The 15,734-nt window shown below is 59.2% G+C and overlaps 1 protein-coding gene and 1 long non-coding RNA gene across 10 annotated transcripts in view; one reads left to right on the forward strand and one right to left on the reverse strand.

Annotated features, from left to right (window-relative positions):
- SPATC1 (spermatogenesis and centriole associated 1) overlaps positions 1 to 13,629 on the forward strand; it is a 26,597-nt gene extending 12,968 nt beyond the window's left edge. For 7 of the 8 annotated variants that reach the window (XM_040494726.1, XM_040494721.1, XM_040494724.1 and 4 more), the window contains 4 exons: positions 4,951 to 5,589; positions 5,705 to 6,205; positions 6,323 to 6,462; positions 13,225 to 13,629. In XM_040494726.1, coding sequence (XP_040350660.1) covers positions 4,951 to 5,589; positions 5,705 to 6,205; positions 6,323 to 6,462; positions 13,225 to 13,554 — 1,610 coding nt within the window. In that variant the 3' untranslated portion in view covers positions 13,555 to 13,629. The remainder of the gene's footprint in view (positions 1 to 4,950; positions 5,590 to 5,704; positions 6,206 to 6,322; positions 6,463 to 13,224) is intronic. The other variant, XM_040494728.1, reaches the window with a different exon arrangement.
- On the reverse strand, positions 10,081 to 13,208 carry LOC121043136 (uncharacterized). Of its 2 annotated transcripts, XR_005796701.1 has the most exons (5): positions 12,029 to 13,208; positions 11,819 to 11,904; positions 10,797 to 11,241; positions 10,400 to 10,645; positions 10,081 to 10,255 (listed from the first exon to the last, which is right to left on the reverse strand). It is a non-coding gene; the product is annotated as an uncharacterized LOC121043136 (long non-coding RNA). The 2 variants fall into 2 exon arrangements; XR_005796700.1 differs by having other exon boundaries at positions 10,400 to 11,241.
- Positions 13,630 to 15,734: the final 2,105 nt, after the last annotated feature.

Consider the following 15,734-nt stretch of genomic DNA (forward strand, 5'->3'; position numbering starts at 1 on the left):
TTTGCTTTTTCTGCCAACTTCACAGATTCCGCCACGACCAGGAGGCAGATTAACGAGTACGTGAGAAAGCAGACGTACGGGCAGGTGGCGGACTGCCTGCAGGAGTTCACGCGAGACACGCTCATGGTTGTCCTGAATTACATCTTCTTCAAAGGTGAGGGCTGGCTCGGGCCGAATCCCTTCTGCCTCCTTGCCCCTGAAAGGCACCTGTCTTGAAGTCTTGCAGCGGCTCCAAATATTTAAAGCGTCTTAGATGACTACTTCTTGACTTATCGACATTTGTTCGCTCTTGCCATTTCCTTCTGTTCAGTTTTTACTTATTTTTTGTTATACACCCTATCATACTCTCCTAGGAATAACTCCTTTTTTAGAAAAATTTTAGTTTTTATATGACTGTCTATCTTGAGCATAGACAAATTTTTTTAATGTTTATTTCTGAGAGAGAGCGAGAGATAGAGTGCGAGGTGGGGGGGGGGGGGGAGCAGAGAGAGAGGGAGACACAGAATGCGAAGCAGGCGTCAGGCTCTGAGCTGTCAGCACAGAGCCTGATGCTGGGCTCGAACCCACAGACCATGAGATCATGACCTGAGCCGAAGTCAGATGCTTAACCAACTGAGCCACCCAGGGGCCCTACATTTCTTTTGTTAAATTTATTTCTAAATATTTTATTCTTTTGATGCTGTTTTTTATTTTTGAAATATTCATTGCAAATGTTTGGAAATACAGTTGACTTTTGTAGGCCCTGATGAATCTGGCACTCTCTGTATCCTGAGGACCACACAACCCTTGTTCAGATAGTGACATACTATCTGATTGAATTTTGGATCTTGTATGGCTCTCTCAGTGGCCACAGTTTCTCTGGTCATTCTATGGACACTTCCTTCTGTGGTCAGATTAAGCTCTCGGTGGCTGAAGGCGCAGATAGATCTCAGTTCCTATCCTGACCAATCTCTTTTTCATCACCAAGTTTCATCTCCACTCGCATACACATCATCTTCTTCTTCTTTATGGAACACTTGCTGTGGCCCACGCACTGTTCTAGGAGGAGGGACACAGTGGCCCACAGACCCACCCCTGCCCTTACGAGACGTCCGTTCTAATGGGGGGAGACGGGTCAAACTGTAAGTCAGTGTAGGGCATCCACAGCCTCTCAGGAGGAAATAGCGCAGGAGAAGGGAACGGGACGGCTGGGGTGAGGGGACTGGCGATTTCGGGTGGAGGACCTCACCGAGGAGGTCACGAATGACGAATGGTGAATGACGGCATGGGTGGAGCGCGGGGCCGCCACGCAGCGGGTAGAGCGCTCCAGGCCGAGGGAGCGGTCAGCGCCCAGACGGAGGCCTGCGTGTGCCCGGAGCGCTCCCGGAGCAGAAAGGAGCCCCAGGGGCAGAAGCAGAGTGTGCAAGGGGGAGACGGGGAGAACTGAGGTCCGAGAGGTGACGGGCCAGATCACGGAGGGCCCCGCATGATCTAGCACTAAAAACAAGACGGTGAGCTGATGGGCACTTTAACTGGTACACACTGGCAGACGTTGGAGGGCGAAAGCTGGCATCAGGAGACCAGCCGGGGAGGTTCCTGTGTCTGGCCGGGCACCATTGGTATGGACCAGGGCGAGGCCGTGCAGGGGTGCGCGTGCACGACTCAGGGCCCACGAGCAGGTGCGGCAAGCAGGCCGGAGGCGGGGTGTGCCTGATGACGAGTGTTGGGGCTGACTGCACCGTCTGGGGTCCAGCCTGAGGAGCCAGCGGGGCATGGAGCCGGTCCCCGGTGCCCACCACACATGGGCTCGCCGAGGACGAGCAGACTCGGGGAGCCCGAGGCGCCCCCGGGAAGGCAGATGGGGCGGGGCCGGCAGCGCCTGGAGGAAACCAGGTCACCGGGAGCCTGATGCCAAACCAAGACGGGGTTTCACGGAGGAGGAGCGCTCCGCTGTGTGAGCACCACCCACGAGGAAGGTGGGGCCTGAAAACCGGCGGCGGGTTCTGCAGTGTGGGGCCGCCGCCGCCCTCAGTGAGTGTCCGGGTGGAAGGAGGGAGAAAGCCTGGCCGGAGAGGGTGTGGGAGGAAGAGGAGAAAATGGAGGGAGATGACGAGTGGGGACGTCTTAGGGGGACACGGAGGAGAGACGTGGGGGCCGGCCACGTGGGAACCTGATCCCCAGGTCTTGGGGGGGGGGGCCTGGTTGCGCTGGGGGGTCACCACTGGACGCTCCTGCGGTTCCCGACTGTGCGGCTCCTCTCCCACATCATCCGGACCCTCAGAGGAGACAGCCCAGCAGGACAGACGGCCCGGGTCCCACCTGCATCCCTGCTTCCTCCTGCCGTCCTCATCCTCGGCTCCTTGAGGCCCTCCCCTAACCTGCGACCCGCTGCCCTTCCCTTTCGGGCTCTTCCTCCCCACGGCTCCTTCTCTTTGGCCCACACTTTCATTGTCTCTTCGATCCTAAAGCAAAAATCTCCAAAAAGCCAAAACCAGAAATCATAAAAGAACCAACCGACTGGTTGACTTGAGGGTGCAATTTTAATGTATTCATTTGGAAACACAAGTAACAAAACTTGAAACAAAAGTAAAGTGACCGGACCTTTTGCCACACGGTCCCTGGGCAGACGTCTGAGCCACAGCCCAGGGACTTCCGGGGGAATGCCACAATGTTTCTGAGGGGTCTTAAAGAAGGTAGATTTAGCAGTGTGGATTAAGGACCTCTAGGATGTCTACTTTCAGGGAGAAGAATCCGTAAGAAGGACTTTTGTAGTATAACCTCAGCATCACTCACCGTCAGGGAGATGCCCAAACCACAAGGAGCCAGCACCTCACAGTCAGAACGAAATCAACGACACCAGAAGCCACAGGCGTGGGCGAGGATGTGGAGGAAGCGGAATCCTTTCGCCCTGCTGGTGGGAATGCAAACTGGTGCAGCCGCTCTGGAGATCAGCATGGGGGGGGGTCCTCAAAACATTGAAAACAGAGCTACTCTTCAACCCAGCAATTGCACTACTAGGTATTTACCCAAAGGACACAAAAATACAGATTCGATGCCCCAGTGTTTGTGGCAGCACTTTCAACAATAGCCAAGTTATGGAAAGAGCCCAAGTGTCCGTCGACTGATGAATGGATGAAGAAGACGTGTGTATACACACGACGGACTATTACGCAGCCAAGAACAGAATGAAATCTTGCCATTTGCAATAACATGGACGAAGCTAGAGGGTATTGTTCTAAGCAAGATAAGTCTGTCAGAGAAAGACAATGTGATTTCACTCACATGTGGAATTGAAGAAAAAAACCAAACGAGCAAATGGGGGGAAAGAAAGAAAGAGAGAGAGAGAGAGAGAGAGAGAGAGAGAGGCAAAGCGAGAAACAGACTCTGAACTCCAGAGAAGACACTGCAGGTCACCAGAGGGGAGGGGCGTGGGGGGCGCGCCCCCCCCCCCGCCCCCCCCCCCATGAAGGGGTGCACTTGTGATGTATGGAAGGGACGGTATTCTATGTTATTTTCCAAAATCTAATATTACACTGTTTGTTAAGTGACTGGAATTGAAATTGAAAACTTAATAAAAAAAAGATTTAGGTAGTAGAATTAGTTGTCATTGGGAAAATTGGTCAATTTGATGCCCATCGATCGCGGAGGCTCCACACGGTGGCAGGTGGGGGAGCTGGGAACCGCAGCGGCCACGGAGCAGCGTCCTCAGAGAAGGGTGCCGCTGGAAGGCCGCGTGGGGGCCCAGCCGGACGACAAGTGGACGGAAGGACACGGGCGACAGAGAAGGCCCAGGAGCAAAGATCGGAGTTTACAGTTTTAAGTGATTGAAGGAGAATCAGAGGAATACTATTTCTGGACATGCGGAAAGTACCCAAAACTCAAACATCAGCGTCTCTGAATAAAGTTTTATTGGTACAGACCCACCGTATTTGTTTCCGTGACATCTGGGGCCACGCTGGTACCACAGCCCCCAAGGTGATTGGTCACAAGAGAGACCGGATGCAAAACTGGCCGTATTCACCACCAGCCCTTAATAGACAAGGTCCGTCTACCCCTGATCTATAAACTCACGGAGAGAGTCTTCAAGGCAACGCGGAGCTTTTCATCACGCCGAACGGCAGGATGACAGGACTACGACGGTTTCTAATCTTTCTTTGGACTTTTCCGTAGCTCCATTCTTTCTCTGTAGTGAGCGAGCACATGACGCCTAACGACAACCGCCTAACTGGCAGTTTTCACACTGCGCCCTCCCCCAGCTTCCGTGCCCCCAGGGGTCTTCTCCCCCAAAACAGTGGTCATTCAAGGGCTCGCTCCTCAGGAACCCAAGGGAAATGGGCTGTCTGCCCCCCCACCCCCGCCCAGGGATCCAGGAGTATGAAGCAGCCGTGTCTGGGCCAGCCCGCCCTCTTGAACCTGCATTCGCTGTTCCCGGGGACACTGCGGGCAGGCACGGACGAGCCACCATCGGTGCCGCTGAGGCTCTGTGCCTGTCCCGGCTCTGGCCTCCCTGAGCGTCCCACACCTGGTGCAGCTCTGCTGTCCCCACAAGGACAGTGGTCAGGAGGCCCGGGCCCACTGCTCCCCACCAGGGAATGGATGGGTCCACTTGGCCACCTGGGGGACCACCGCCAGGAGACCCTCCTCAGTGAGGGGTCAGTAGCTCAGTGCAGTGGGCACATGGAGGGCTGGGCAGCTGTGGAAGGTCCCTGTGACTTGGTGGGGGGGGGGGCAGGTGTGCAGAGAAGTGAGCCCAGGGGGACAAGGCTGCCTCAGACGACGGAGAAGAAGCGGGCCAGACCCTCCAGTGGGATCTGCCGAGTCGCCCCACAGACCCCGTCAGCGGGGGCGGGTCATTGTCCGGCCACCCAAGAGACAGGTGCAGAGCTGGTCAGCTCGTCAGAGGCAGGCAAGCACCCGGGCCCTCCCCCCGCGGGCCCGCCGGGGTCTCAGTGCTTTCTCTGTGTCCCCCAGGTGTCTTCCTGCCCCCGTCCCCGGCAGCAGCACACGAGCCCGTCCTGGAAGAAGTGGGCGTTGTGGCTCTGGCACCCCTGGCCGACATGCTAAACAGCCCGCAGCCTAGCCCCACGGCAGGCCCCATCGTGAGCCCCCTGACGGGCCCCCTCAGCACCTTGCTGCCCGGTCCAGGGCCCGTGTCACAGAGCGGCCTGTTCTCCAGCATCCTGACCGGCCCCCTGACTCTGAGCAGCCCCCTGGCCAGGCCCCTGGCAGTGGCCCCAGGAGGCACACTGGGCAGCTCCATGGGCACGGTCTCCACCGGCCCTCTGATTCCGAGCAGCACCCTGGCCGGCCTCATGGCAGTGTCCCCAAGAGGCACACTGGGAAGCTCCATGGGCCTGCCCTCCACCGGCCCCCTGACCCCGAGCAGCCCCCTGATGGCACCTACGACAGGCACAGTGGCCATCTCTCTGAGCAGCCCTCTGCTCACCTCCACAGCTGCCCCTCTAGGTGTTTCTCAGAACCTTGTGGCCAACCCCGTGAGCAATCTGGTGCTGCCGGAGGCCCAGAGGGTGCGGCTGACAGAGCCGTTCCGAGGATGCCCATCTGGACCCCATCCCTCCGCTGGAGCAGGGCCTGCTGGCACCACCAAAGGTACCCGGTGCAGGGGGAGGGACAGGAGGGCACCCCCCAGCCCCCGCCAGGCCGGTCCTGGGTCCTGACTTGCTCTGACCCTCCTTCTCTCCTCTCTGCCCCACAGCGTCACTAGTCCCAATGTCCACTGAGCACCCACAGCCGACCCAGGACCTGGAGCCTCTCGGCGTGACATTTGTGGGCGTGCCCTTGCACACCTCTACCCCCATGGAGACCAAGGGCGCAGCTGGCCCCGGGATGGCCTTCTCCTTCAGCACCTCGGACGCCCGGGCCCGGCCCGGTGCCCCCCAGGGACAAGCAGTTCCTGCCCCTGCCCCCGTCGCCCCTGCTGCTGCCCCCCAAGCTACCACCGACTACGCCTCCCCCGGCACCACCCACGTTGCCCAGTGCCCACCCCCGTCCCCCACCCGGGCACACCACCCCCCCACCCAGCCCTCATCCACCCCGCACTCCCCTCCTCGAAATCCCCATTCCCCACCTCGAACCTCGTCCTCCCCGGCTTCAGTCCACGACCCCCGGGGTCCACGCGGCACAGAAACATCTCAGAAAAGCATGGTGGAGTTGGAACGGAAGCTAGCCCACAGGAAGATCAGCAAGTTTCCGGACAGCCCCCGAGGTCTGTGACACAAGTGCAGCAACACCAGTTGGGCGGGGTCTCCCCCGCTGCCCCTGTGGCCCTCCCTGGCCCCGGCCTGGGCCGAGGACCATTCCCTCTACCCCCTGTTGTCCTCAGAGTCGAGGCAGCTGGCCTGGGAGCGGCTGGTGGGGGAGATCGCCTTCCAGCTGGACCGCAGGATCCTGTCCAGTATCTTCCCCGAGCGCGTGCGCCTGTACGGCTTCACCGTCTCCAACATCCCAGAGAAGATCATCCAGGTGCCCGGTGCCCGGTTCCCCCTCACCACCAGAGGCCCTGTCCCTGTCACCCGTTAGGGTGGGGGGGGGGGGGTGTGGACCTTGGAGGAGCCGCCGGGGGGGCCCTGCGCGCCAGCCTGGCCAAGCCCATCAGAGTCCGCGGGCACCCTGTGGTGGAGGAGGCATGGTGTTCAGCCCCAGTGGCCGAAAGGCATCCAGGGCGCCTGGCAGCAGGAGCCTGTGGGCCTAGCCACGTGGCCTCCCCAGGGGACAGTGCAGGGCAGGGTCCTGAGCACGGTCACGTCTGCACTGCCCCCCTTTGCCACTGCAGTGGCTTCCAGATGGCCAGCCCTCATTCCCAGGGGCCCTTCCCCCACTAACAGAGCTGATGCCTACCCCCCCCCCCCCCTCCCCCCCGCTGCTGGTGCCCTCTAGGGTCACTGAGGTGGCACAGGGTAGACAGGTCCCAGAACCTCTGAGCGGCTGGTGGCCTCATGACCAGGGACCTCAGGCCCAGGCTCATTCCAGTACATTCTTAGCACGCCATCCACTGAGCCTGCTTCCTGTGAGGGACACGGCACACAGGGCTTCTCTGGGCACGCCTACCTTGCCACCAAGTGCGGGAAGCTTGGTGTTCAGCCCCAGTGGCCGAAAGGCGTCCAGGGCACTGGGAGCCTTGGAAGACACTGGGAGGGGAGCCGTCACGGGGTGTGGGCTGTGCCTGGCTGGATGCCCAGAGGAGGCTGTCCAGAACGATCGATGATCGCCTGTGCCTCCTCTCCCACCAGCGCACCAACTCTGGCTGGGCCCCCACGCCGGGGGACGGGAGAGGCGAGCTTTTGGGGCTTTCCTTGGGAAACAGGCCTCTGTTCCTGGCCACTTTCTCTCCAGCGTTTTTATCTGTAGACTATAGACCTGGTGTGTGATCGGCAGGAATAGCTCAGGGCTACCGTGGGCTCATCTGAGTCCCGGTTTGAGCTCGCCTTTTCCTTTGGTGTGTGTGTCCTTTGGTTCGGTTTTTAATTTTAATGTGGTCAGAATGATCTACCTTTCCCTTTGTTTGTACTTTTCACGACTCCCTTAAAGCTAGAGCGGTAGAGGGCTGGGCCCAGCCCTGAATCCATCCCGCTTCCCCCCCAGCCCCCACCCAGCCCCATGTGTGTGGGCTCTCCAACTGCCGCTCTGACTGTCCCCAGCCCATGCTGTCCTCCTTGGTGCAGTGACAGAGCCCGGCACCTCTCTTCTTCCAGGTTGTTTCAGCTCCTCTGGGCCTCTCGCTCAGTGTGAATTTTAGGAGCACCCGTCAAGCTCCAGGAAAAACCTCATTCAAGTATTTGGTTCTGCATCACTTCCCAGATTGAACAGGGGGACGTTTCACATCTTTACGGTGTCGGTTGTTCTGATACCCCTGCCATTTCTGCTGCCCATGTCAGTGGGGCCCACCGTGGTCACGTTTGGTCGGAGGGTCCTTGATGCACAGCCAGGACCCCCGCCGCCAAGGCTGGGTCTCAAGTGCAGACTGGCCATGGCTAGTTAGAAACTGGCAAACAACACGGGCGTAAGCACAATATTTACGTCTCTACAGTGTTGCAGCTGATATCCAGTTGGCGAAGATGACATTGGATTACAATGTCTGGTTTAAAGTGTGGTAGAGCTTTCCCACTGTTTGAAACCTACCTTTAGACGGAAGGTGATAAAGACGTATCACCGTTGACACGGGACTCTGCCCTGAGTCCGCTGTGCGAGCCCTCTGGTCCCCGGCCCCTCTCCACTTAGCGGGAGCCGGCAGTTCTGCCCAGGACTCCACAGTCACAGCACCAGCCGGTAACTCCTAGAGGAGAGGCAGGAAGATGAGGGCGGGATGTACCGAAGGCACTTTTCTCCGGCATCTGAGGAAGTCAAGGAACTCGGTGCCCCCTGGGCCAGTGCTTGTGGGGGAGGGGCTGTGGCTGGCACCACTCATTCCGTCCCCAGTCCCGGAGCCATTGGCCCCATTCACCTTCCATCAGCAATGACCAGTGCTGCCAGGGTCCTACTCTTGTGCCCAAGCTCCCGAGAAGCGCCCTGCCGAGCCCACCCGCACAGACGTTGTCTTAGGGGTCTGACACCCCCCCAGCTGGCCTGCCGCAGGGTGACCCTGTCTGGTTCCACCCGAGGAGCACGAACGCTCTCAAGGCCATCCATCCTGCCTGCTGGCCTGGCCCATTTGTTGATTCCTATCAGGATCCAATTCCACTTTGCCTAGACTTTTACTTCCTTTCCTGAAAACATCTTGTTTTTCTGTGCGTTGAACTCCAGTGTTGGTCGTTGTTAGAATCCCTAAATTCTATCCAGACCCACCACCCCTGGTCAAACCTGGTGTCCGAACCTGGCTCGTTTGCTTCACGAATGCTGGATAGTTTGACGACTGACAAGTTTCAATAGAGCCCCGTTGCCGAATGAGGACTTGTTGACTGTTTTCAATGAATCTGGTCATCTTTTTTTGTAAGTTCACAGTCAGCTGTGCCATCTTTTAAACTCAACTAAAAGTTGTGCCGGTGCCCAGACCTGTCACCTCTTCTCCCCAGCTGCAAACATCTTCTGCTCCAGGTGGGGGTGGGGTGCTCTAAGTACCTTCCTTTCAGCTTGCAATCACAGCAGACCTGAGCCCAGCACCCGTGTGAGGGTCACGGAGGCACCTCATGGCTGTGTCCAGCTGGGTCCTGGGCCCCCTAGTGCTCTCTGGAGCCCCATGCACTGGCCTGCTGACAACAGTTGTGGTGTTTGCATAATGGTTTGTTTCCAGCTACCATGCCAAACTCTTGTTCTGGTTCTAATAGCCTGTATATCATCTTGGCTTTTCTTTGTAGACGGTCATATTGTACAGTGTTTACAAGAAGCAGATAATACAGCAACCTCATCCTGTTTCTGGCTTGACTGCACACACACACGTCAAGTCTGTCCATTAAGTACAATGTGTGTCCAGGCTTTTTGCCAAATCTTCTTCAGTCACAGTTCTTGGTTGCAGATAACATAATCAACACTAGCTGATGTAAACAGAAAGAGGTTTATTATACATGTTTAGGTGAGGACACAAAACTGGGCACAGAAGTTGGTATGGCTGCCCCTGAAGAACCAGGGTCATAGCCACTGCACTCTCGGGGACCCCTGCTCCCCCTGGGCACCACTGTCTCCCGGCATCCACATCCGCCTGCAAGTTCCACTCACGGGCCCTGCTGGGCAGAAGCCCAGGTCGCAGAGGTCCCTAAGCCACAAGGCGAGTCTGGAAAAGGCTTTCAGCTTCAGAAAAGCACCAGAAGCACTAGAACGGAAGCCTGATGAGGCAGCTTCAGCCCCTGCCACATCAGGTTAAGTTTTTCCTCTTCCTCATTCATTGACACCTTTGGGGGGGTTTCTTAATCATGAATACTTTTATGAATGTATTTTCTGCCTTTCATTGAAAAGATCACACGAGTTTTCCCTCCCTCCCTTTTAACATTTCGGAAGGACACATGAGAAGGTATTCTGATCATAAACCGCACTGTGTCCTGGTGTTTTTGTTTTTGAGAGAGGGGGAGAAAGAGGGCGCGCGATCAGGTGTGGGAGGGGCAGCGGGGGGGGGGGGGAGACACAGAATCCAAAACAGGATCCAGGCTCTGAGCTAACGTGGGGCTTGAACTCATGAGCCGTGAGATCATGACCTGAGCCGAAGTCCCACGCTTAACCAGCTGAGCCCCCCAGGCGCCCCACCCTCGTGTTTTTAACGCCTCCAGATGCCGTTTGCGGTTATTTACGACTTCTGCAGCTTCGCTACTTATCTCGCGAACACACCGAGCTGCCGTGACAGAAAGAAGGGGCGTCAGGAAGCCGCGTGTCCCTCTCCCCGTGGGGCCGCGGCCGCTGCCCACCCCCTGGCGCGCGTCTGGGCCGCGGGTCCCGGACTCCGCCCAGGGGGCGGGGCTGACGGTCCCAGTCTCACCCCATTGGCCCGGTCTCGGTGACGTCAGGCCTTGCTGCCGTCGCGGACGCGGGGTCGCAGGTGGGAGTTTACCTCCGCAGGGGAAGGCGGGGCTTCGGTGCGCTCGCGGGGTTTTCTTGCTGATCCCCTGTTGATCCTTAGGATTCTGTTTCCTCGGCTCAGCTCTTTCTTTCCTTCTGCTTCCTTTTGGTTTGCTTTATTCCTCCTTCTTGGGCTGAGCACTTAAGTCATTTTATTTTACACAGCCTGTGTTTGGAAATACGTGTGGGGCAAGGCAGTTCGCTCTATATTTAACCAGTGGTGCAGCAGGTGGACCCGCCCGGCCCGGCGGCCTCCCACCCACGGGCGGGGGCTTCTCAGGTGTAAGGATTTCACAAACTGCTTTGGATTCTCTAACCCAAGAGTCAGGATGCACGCTCCAGTCTCCGCCCTCTGAGGGACGTGCGGCCGCCTCTTGAGCGTTGCTTTCTAACGGGAACAAGGGCTGAACCTTTGCCGCCGTTTCCCTTAGCACTGAACACGTGTTCGGCGTCGTTTCCAGAATGGAAAGACTGGGTGGTGAACACATGTGCTCAGTTTCTTGCAGGTGCGTGCGTATTTGGTAGCACCTGTTCTCTCCTCCACATCTGGTCCAGCACCAGGTCCTCTGCTGAGTCTCCCTCTAAAGATGTTTCCCCATGTATACGCCTGCGTCTACATCCACCTAGGCCCTGGACTAAACTGCTAGCACCTTACTATCCTTCCCCTCCATCTCTTCACTCCTATTATGGAGCATTCAGTGCATACCAAGTTTATATCAGACGGTCTCTGCGCTCCAGGAGCTCGCCCACTCCTGGGGAGGCCTTCAATAAATAAGAAAAGCCATAAATATGTATGCTACAGGTCCAGGGGGTGACACATGCTACGGGGGGCAGGAGAGTTGAGGCTGGGAGCTAGGCACTGAGATGGCTTTGCTGCCTCCTCCCCGCCTGTATATACCCTGGCCTCATCCTGGCCAACTATGTCACCCCTCCTCCATTCCTTTGAAACACAATTCTGCTCAACGTGAGAGCCCACTGATGTGTCCCCTGGAGCCGGGACCGCCTCAAGGGGGTGCACACCGGTACAGATGCTGTGCTCAGCACCCCCTAGAGACATTTCCTTTACTCTTCAAAGCAGCTGTCAGGTGGTTTTGCTTTCCTCCGTGTCAGAGCAGGGGAGGCTCAGACCCAGTGTGGGGACAGAAGCGGTCCCTGAACCCGGCCCTCCCTGTGGGCCCCTCTCCTTGCTCTGTGCTCTGCCTCCTGGTACCTTCCAAGCCACGCATGCTGTTCCTTGTCCTGGAAGTTTCTTTCCTCCTGAGATCCTCGTCCCTCAGACCTCAGACCTCAGCCCAGCACCCTCTCCCCTCCAGAGTCCCCTCCCCGCGGCAACATTCACAGTAGCGTCCCTCTCCTTGGCGCGGTCATCACCATAAACTCAGAGGGCTTTGCTCACACTTGAATCCCATCACCTGGTATGGTGCCCTGCACAGGGGAGGGCTGCGAATTATCTGCAGAACAGAGCCTTCCCCCTCTCTTGCTTCGGTGCCCGCTGCTCCCTTGCTTCTGTGGAGTGCTTGTCCTGCTTGTCCCCCCTCACTTGCCTCACCTGTGCTCCTCTCTCTCAAGAGGTCACCTCCTCGGGGCAGCCGCAGCCTTGCGTCTCAGTGTAAGTGTGCCCACACTGCTCTTCCCCATCCAGTACCCTGGCAGGGTGGGCGCAGGGTGCCCACCCCTGACTTCTGCTCCTGTCTGGAGCTCCACGCATCGCGTCTGGCACACAGCAGGAGCTCAGCCACAGCCCCGGAGTGAGCATATAATGGGTTCTGATGTCCTCGGGGGCTGGGGCTTAAAGCTACCCACTCACTGTGCTCTGCGCCGTCCAGCGGCCCCACTTGTCACCCACAGATGGTGGCTGAACTCCTGCAGCCTGCCTGACGGCACAGGAGCAGGTGAAAGGAGGGAGAAGGCTCAGGGGCCGGGAGGAGCCTAGAGGCAGGGAGATGAGCTTACTCCAGTGACCGTGCAGCGGGGGTGCTGAGCACAGGGCTCCAGGTACGTCTGCCAGCGGTCAGGCGTCACTTTGGCTGAGCCGAGCCAGGAGTCCAGTGCTCTATTCACAAGACCACCTGGGGAGGAAAGGACAGGGGACATTCTCGGAGAAAGTGACGCCTCAGCAGCCAGCTCGTTCCAGCAGGTTAGGAACCAGCAGGTGGGCATCCAGGAATGGTTGGAAGGGGATGAGCAGGGCCAGAGTGGGGACCTTGGGGCCAGAGTGCTGGCCCCAAGAGGTGGGACGTGTAGGAGGGCCTCAGGCAAGAGACCCCATCTACTTCAGACCTGACATTCCGTGGGCCTGGGGGCAGCTAGCTGCACGTGTGACAGAGACGTAATGTGCAGGACTCGGTGAAAATGAAAATACAGGGCTCTCTGTTCAAAACCTATAAAGAACTTCAAGATGGCTACAGCAGGACATTAAGCTGAGTGTGGGCCCTTCTGAGCCGGGGCCCTGAGTGAATGTCCAGGTCACATGCCCGAGAGGCAACGGCAGGAGTGGGGAGGAGGGGCCGCTCTCCTGGCGAGATGCCTCGGAATGCAGTCACTGCCCGGTTGGAAGGCACAGGCAGTAAAGAAGCGGGTGGAGACCCACCGGGTTGCTGCCAGTCCCCAGACCTCTCTCCCAGGGCCTCCAGGACACCTCCCTCCAGCACATGGCCACAGCCACACCCCTCAGCCGCACCTGCCCCTCTCTTGCCTTTGCGGCGGTGGGAGCAGGAGGGGCCCTGACGGCCGCTCTCCCCTCAGGCCTCCCTGAACCCCAGCGACCACAAGCTGGATGAAGAGCTGTGCCAGACACTCACGCAGCGCTACGTAAGCATCATGAACCGGCTGCAGAGCCTGGGCTACGACGGGCGGGTGCACCCGGCGCTCACCGAGCAGCTGGTGAACGCCTACGGGATCCTGCGTGAGAGGCCAGAGCTGGCCGCATCCGAGGGCGGCTCCTACACCGTGGACTTCCTGCAGCGCGTGCTGGTGGAGACCGTGCACCCCAGCATGCTCACCGACGCCCTGCTGCTGCTCTCCTGCCTCAGCCAGCTGGCGCATGACGATGGCAAGCCTATGTTCATCTGGTGATGCCGGCTCCTGCCAGCCAGGCCCGCTCTGCCCCGCTCCTCGGTGCCAGGCCATTAAAGCTTCCCACACACGCTAGCCGCTGGGCCCCGGGCCAGAACTCCTGGGGGTGCTGCCTCCACCGGGGTGGCCCACCAGCACCTCCTCCCCCCGCACCCCTTCAATCCTGCTTGCCCTGGGGCTCCAGGCCCACCCCGGGGTCCTTGGAGAGAGCCCCAAGACCAAAGCTTGGCAGCTGTCCGCTGAGGGGGGTGGCGTTCAAAGGTCCCCAGCTGCCACCGGCCTGCGGGTGAGAGCAGCAGGAGCCCCTGAGACTCGGAGGGGGAAGAGCAGGAAGCAAGGAGGAGCCGACCTGGCAGGGAAGGGCCGTGGCCGTGCCAGCAGCATTAGCGCTGTACAGAGAGCTAAAGCCTGGGTGCAGAGTGGAAGGCAGAAGACAAGGATGTGGACGTGGGAACCCTTCCCTCTGTCCTAGGCCAGGAAGAGGGCGGCGGGAGAGGGGGCAGGGAGGGCTCCTGGACCCTCACTGAGGGCAAGAGGACATTAGATGGACGGGACCCCGGAGAAAGTAGACTCACCCAAATCCTAGCGAGGGGCAGCCCAGGGAGATGTTGGCCGATTCCTAAGGCTCCACAGGGTTCCGAGCCTCAGAGCTGGAGCCGGCAGAACCCACCTGCTGCAGGGGCAGGGGCAGAGCGCAGGCAGAATGGGAAAGCCCAAGGGAGCAGCAGAGGGCAGGGGGCGTGTAAAATGGGACTCCACCAGGGGTAACCTGCAGACGAAGGGGAGGGGCCTGTGGATAGTGCAGGAAACTGAGGACTGGAGGCCAAGATGGGGGTCCTTGCCAGGGTGTGCATGCGAGATGGGCAGTGGGGTAAAGCCCACAGAGTGGCCTCTGGCCCACGAGAGGTAAAGGAGAGGACCTGCCCGAGGAAGGGAAGGAGGCTGGAGCTGCGATAGGAGGCAAAGGGCGGGCTGAGGAGGTGGGAGTGAGGACCCCAGGCGAGGAGGCTCCTGGAACACCGGTGCTTGCCGGCCAGAGCGCTCTGAGGGAACAGAAGAGTCCCAAGGTTCAACCAGAGGCATCATATCAGCAACCAGCAAGGAAGGCAGGGAGGGAGAGGGTTGTGGGGTGTGCTAGGGCCTCCTGGCGCGGGAGCTCCCTGCCCTCTCCACTCCCAGGCCTGCTACTTCAGGGGATCCAGCCAGACCCCCGCGGAAAGGCAGGGAAGGACTCCACATAGAGAAGTGTGACATCTAGAGACGGAAATCTCCTAGCTGTCTGCCGACAAGGCCTAGCAGCAAGACACAACTGTCGCGGTGAACACGCCCAGCACCAGATCTTGGTTTCTAAAGGGGATCAGGGATTCCTGGAGAATTGGGGGTGGGGGTGGGGGGCAGAAGTCCCTCCTCCTCCCTGGCAGCAGTCGTGAATGGCTGCCCAGATCCAAACTCCTGGGCAATTTAAGACCCAACCAGGAGAGCGGTGGGCTGTGGTTCACGGCTCAAATGATTCAGATGCGGGCCCAAGCAGGGCCCGGCAGCACCTGACAGAGAGCGGGGCAGCAGGGTCCTGGGAACCAAGGAAGCAGGTACAAGAGGGCCCCCGGATGGGGAGCTGATTTCCATGTGGCTCACGCGTCCTGAGGTTGCGGCGCAAGTCCGCACCAACGGCCCCTCACCTCCCGATTGGAAGCTCCTCGGGGTAGGGTCACGGAGCGGTCTGTCACCACCGGGGACAGGCCTCTTAGGGCAGCTCTGCGGGGCTCTGACTGGGTGGCAGATTAGGGCGTTCTGAGTCCGTCCCTCCTCTGGAGCTGTGTCTTTGAACTCACTTGCGGGACACCTGAACCCCGGGAGACGGGTGGGGCTGCGGTAGACCCCGAAGTCAGGGCCGCTGGAGGGCGCCGGCAATTCCGCGCGGACTTGCGGGCCGGCGGAGGGAGCTGGACGCAGCACGCACCGCACTGCCTCCACCGGCGCTGCGCCCGCCTGCACTAAAGAGGGTCGCTCTCCACTTGCTGTAGGCTGCACCCCAATCCCCGCTCGCGTCGGGCAGGTCTGGGGGCTCTCCCGGTGGCGTACAGGGGAGGGCGGGGCAGAGTGGGGCGAGGAGTATCTGGGGGCGGGGCTGCGAAACCAGGGTCTCTTTCGCTTTCCCTTTTGTTCCCTCCAACGGCCGC

The sequence above is a fragment of the Herpailurus yagouaroundi genome, unplaced genomic scaffold, assembly GCF_014898765.1.
Source record: "Herpailurus yagouaroundi ecotype Mexico unplaced genomic scaffold, PumYag 186, whole genome shotgun sequence".
In the NCBI taxonomy this organism is placed as follows: Eukaryota; Metazoa; Chordata; class Mammalia; order Carnivora; family Felidae; genus Herpailurus; species Herpailurus yagouaroundi.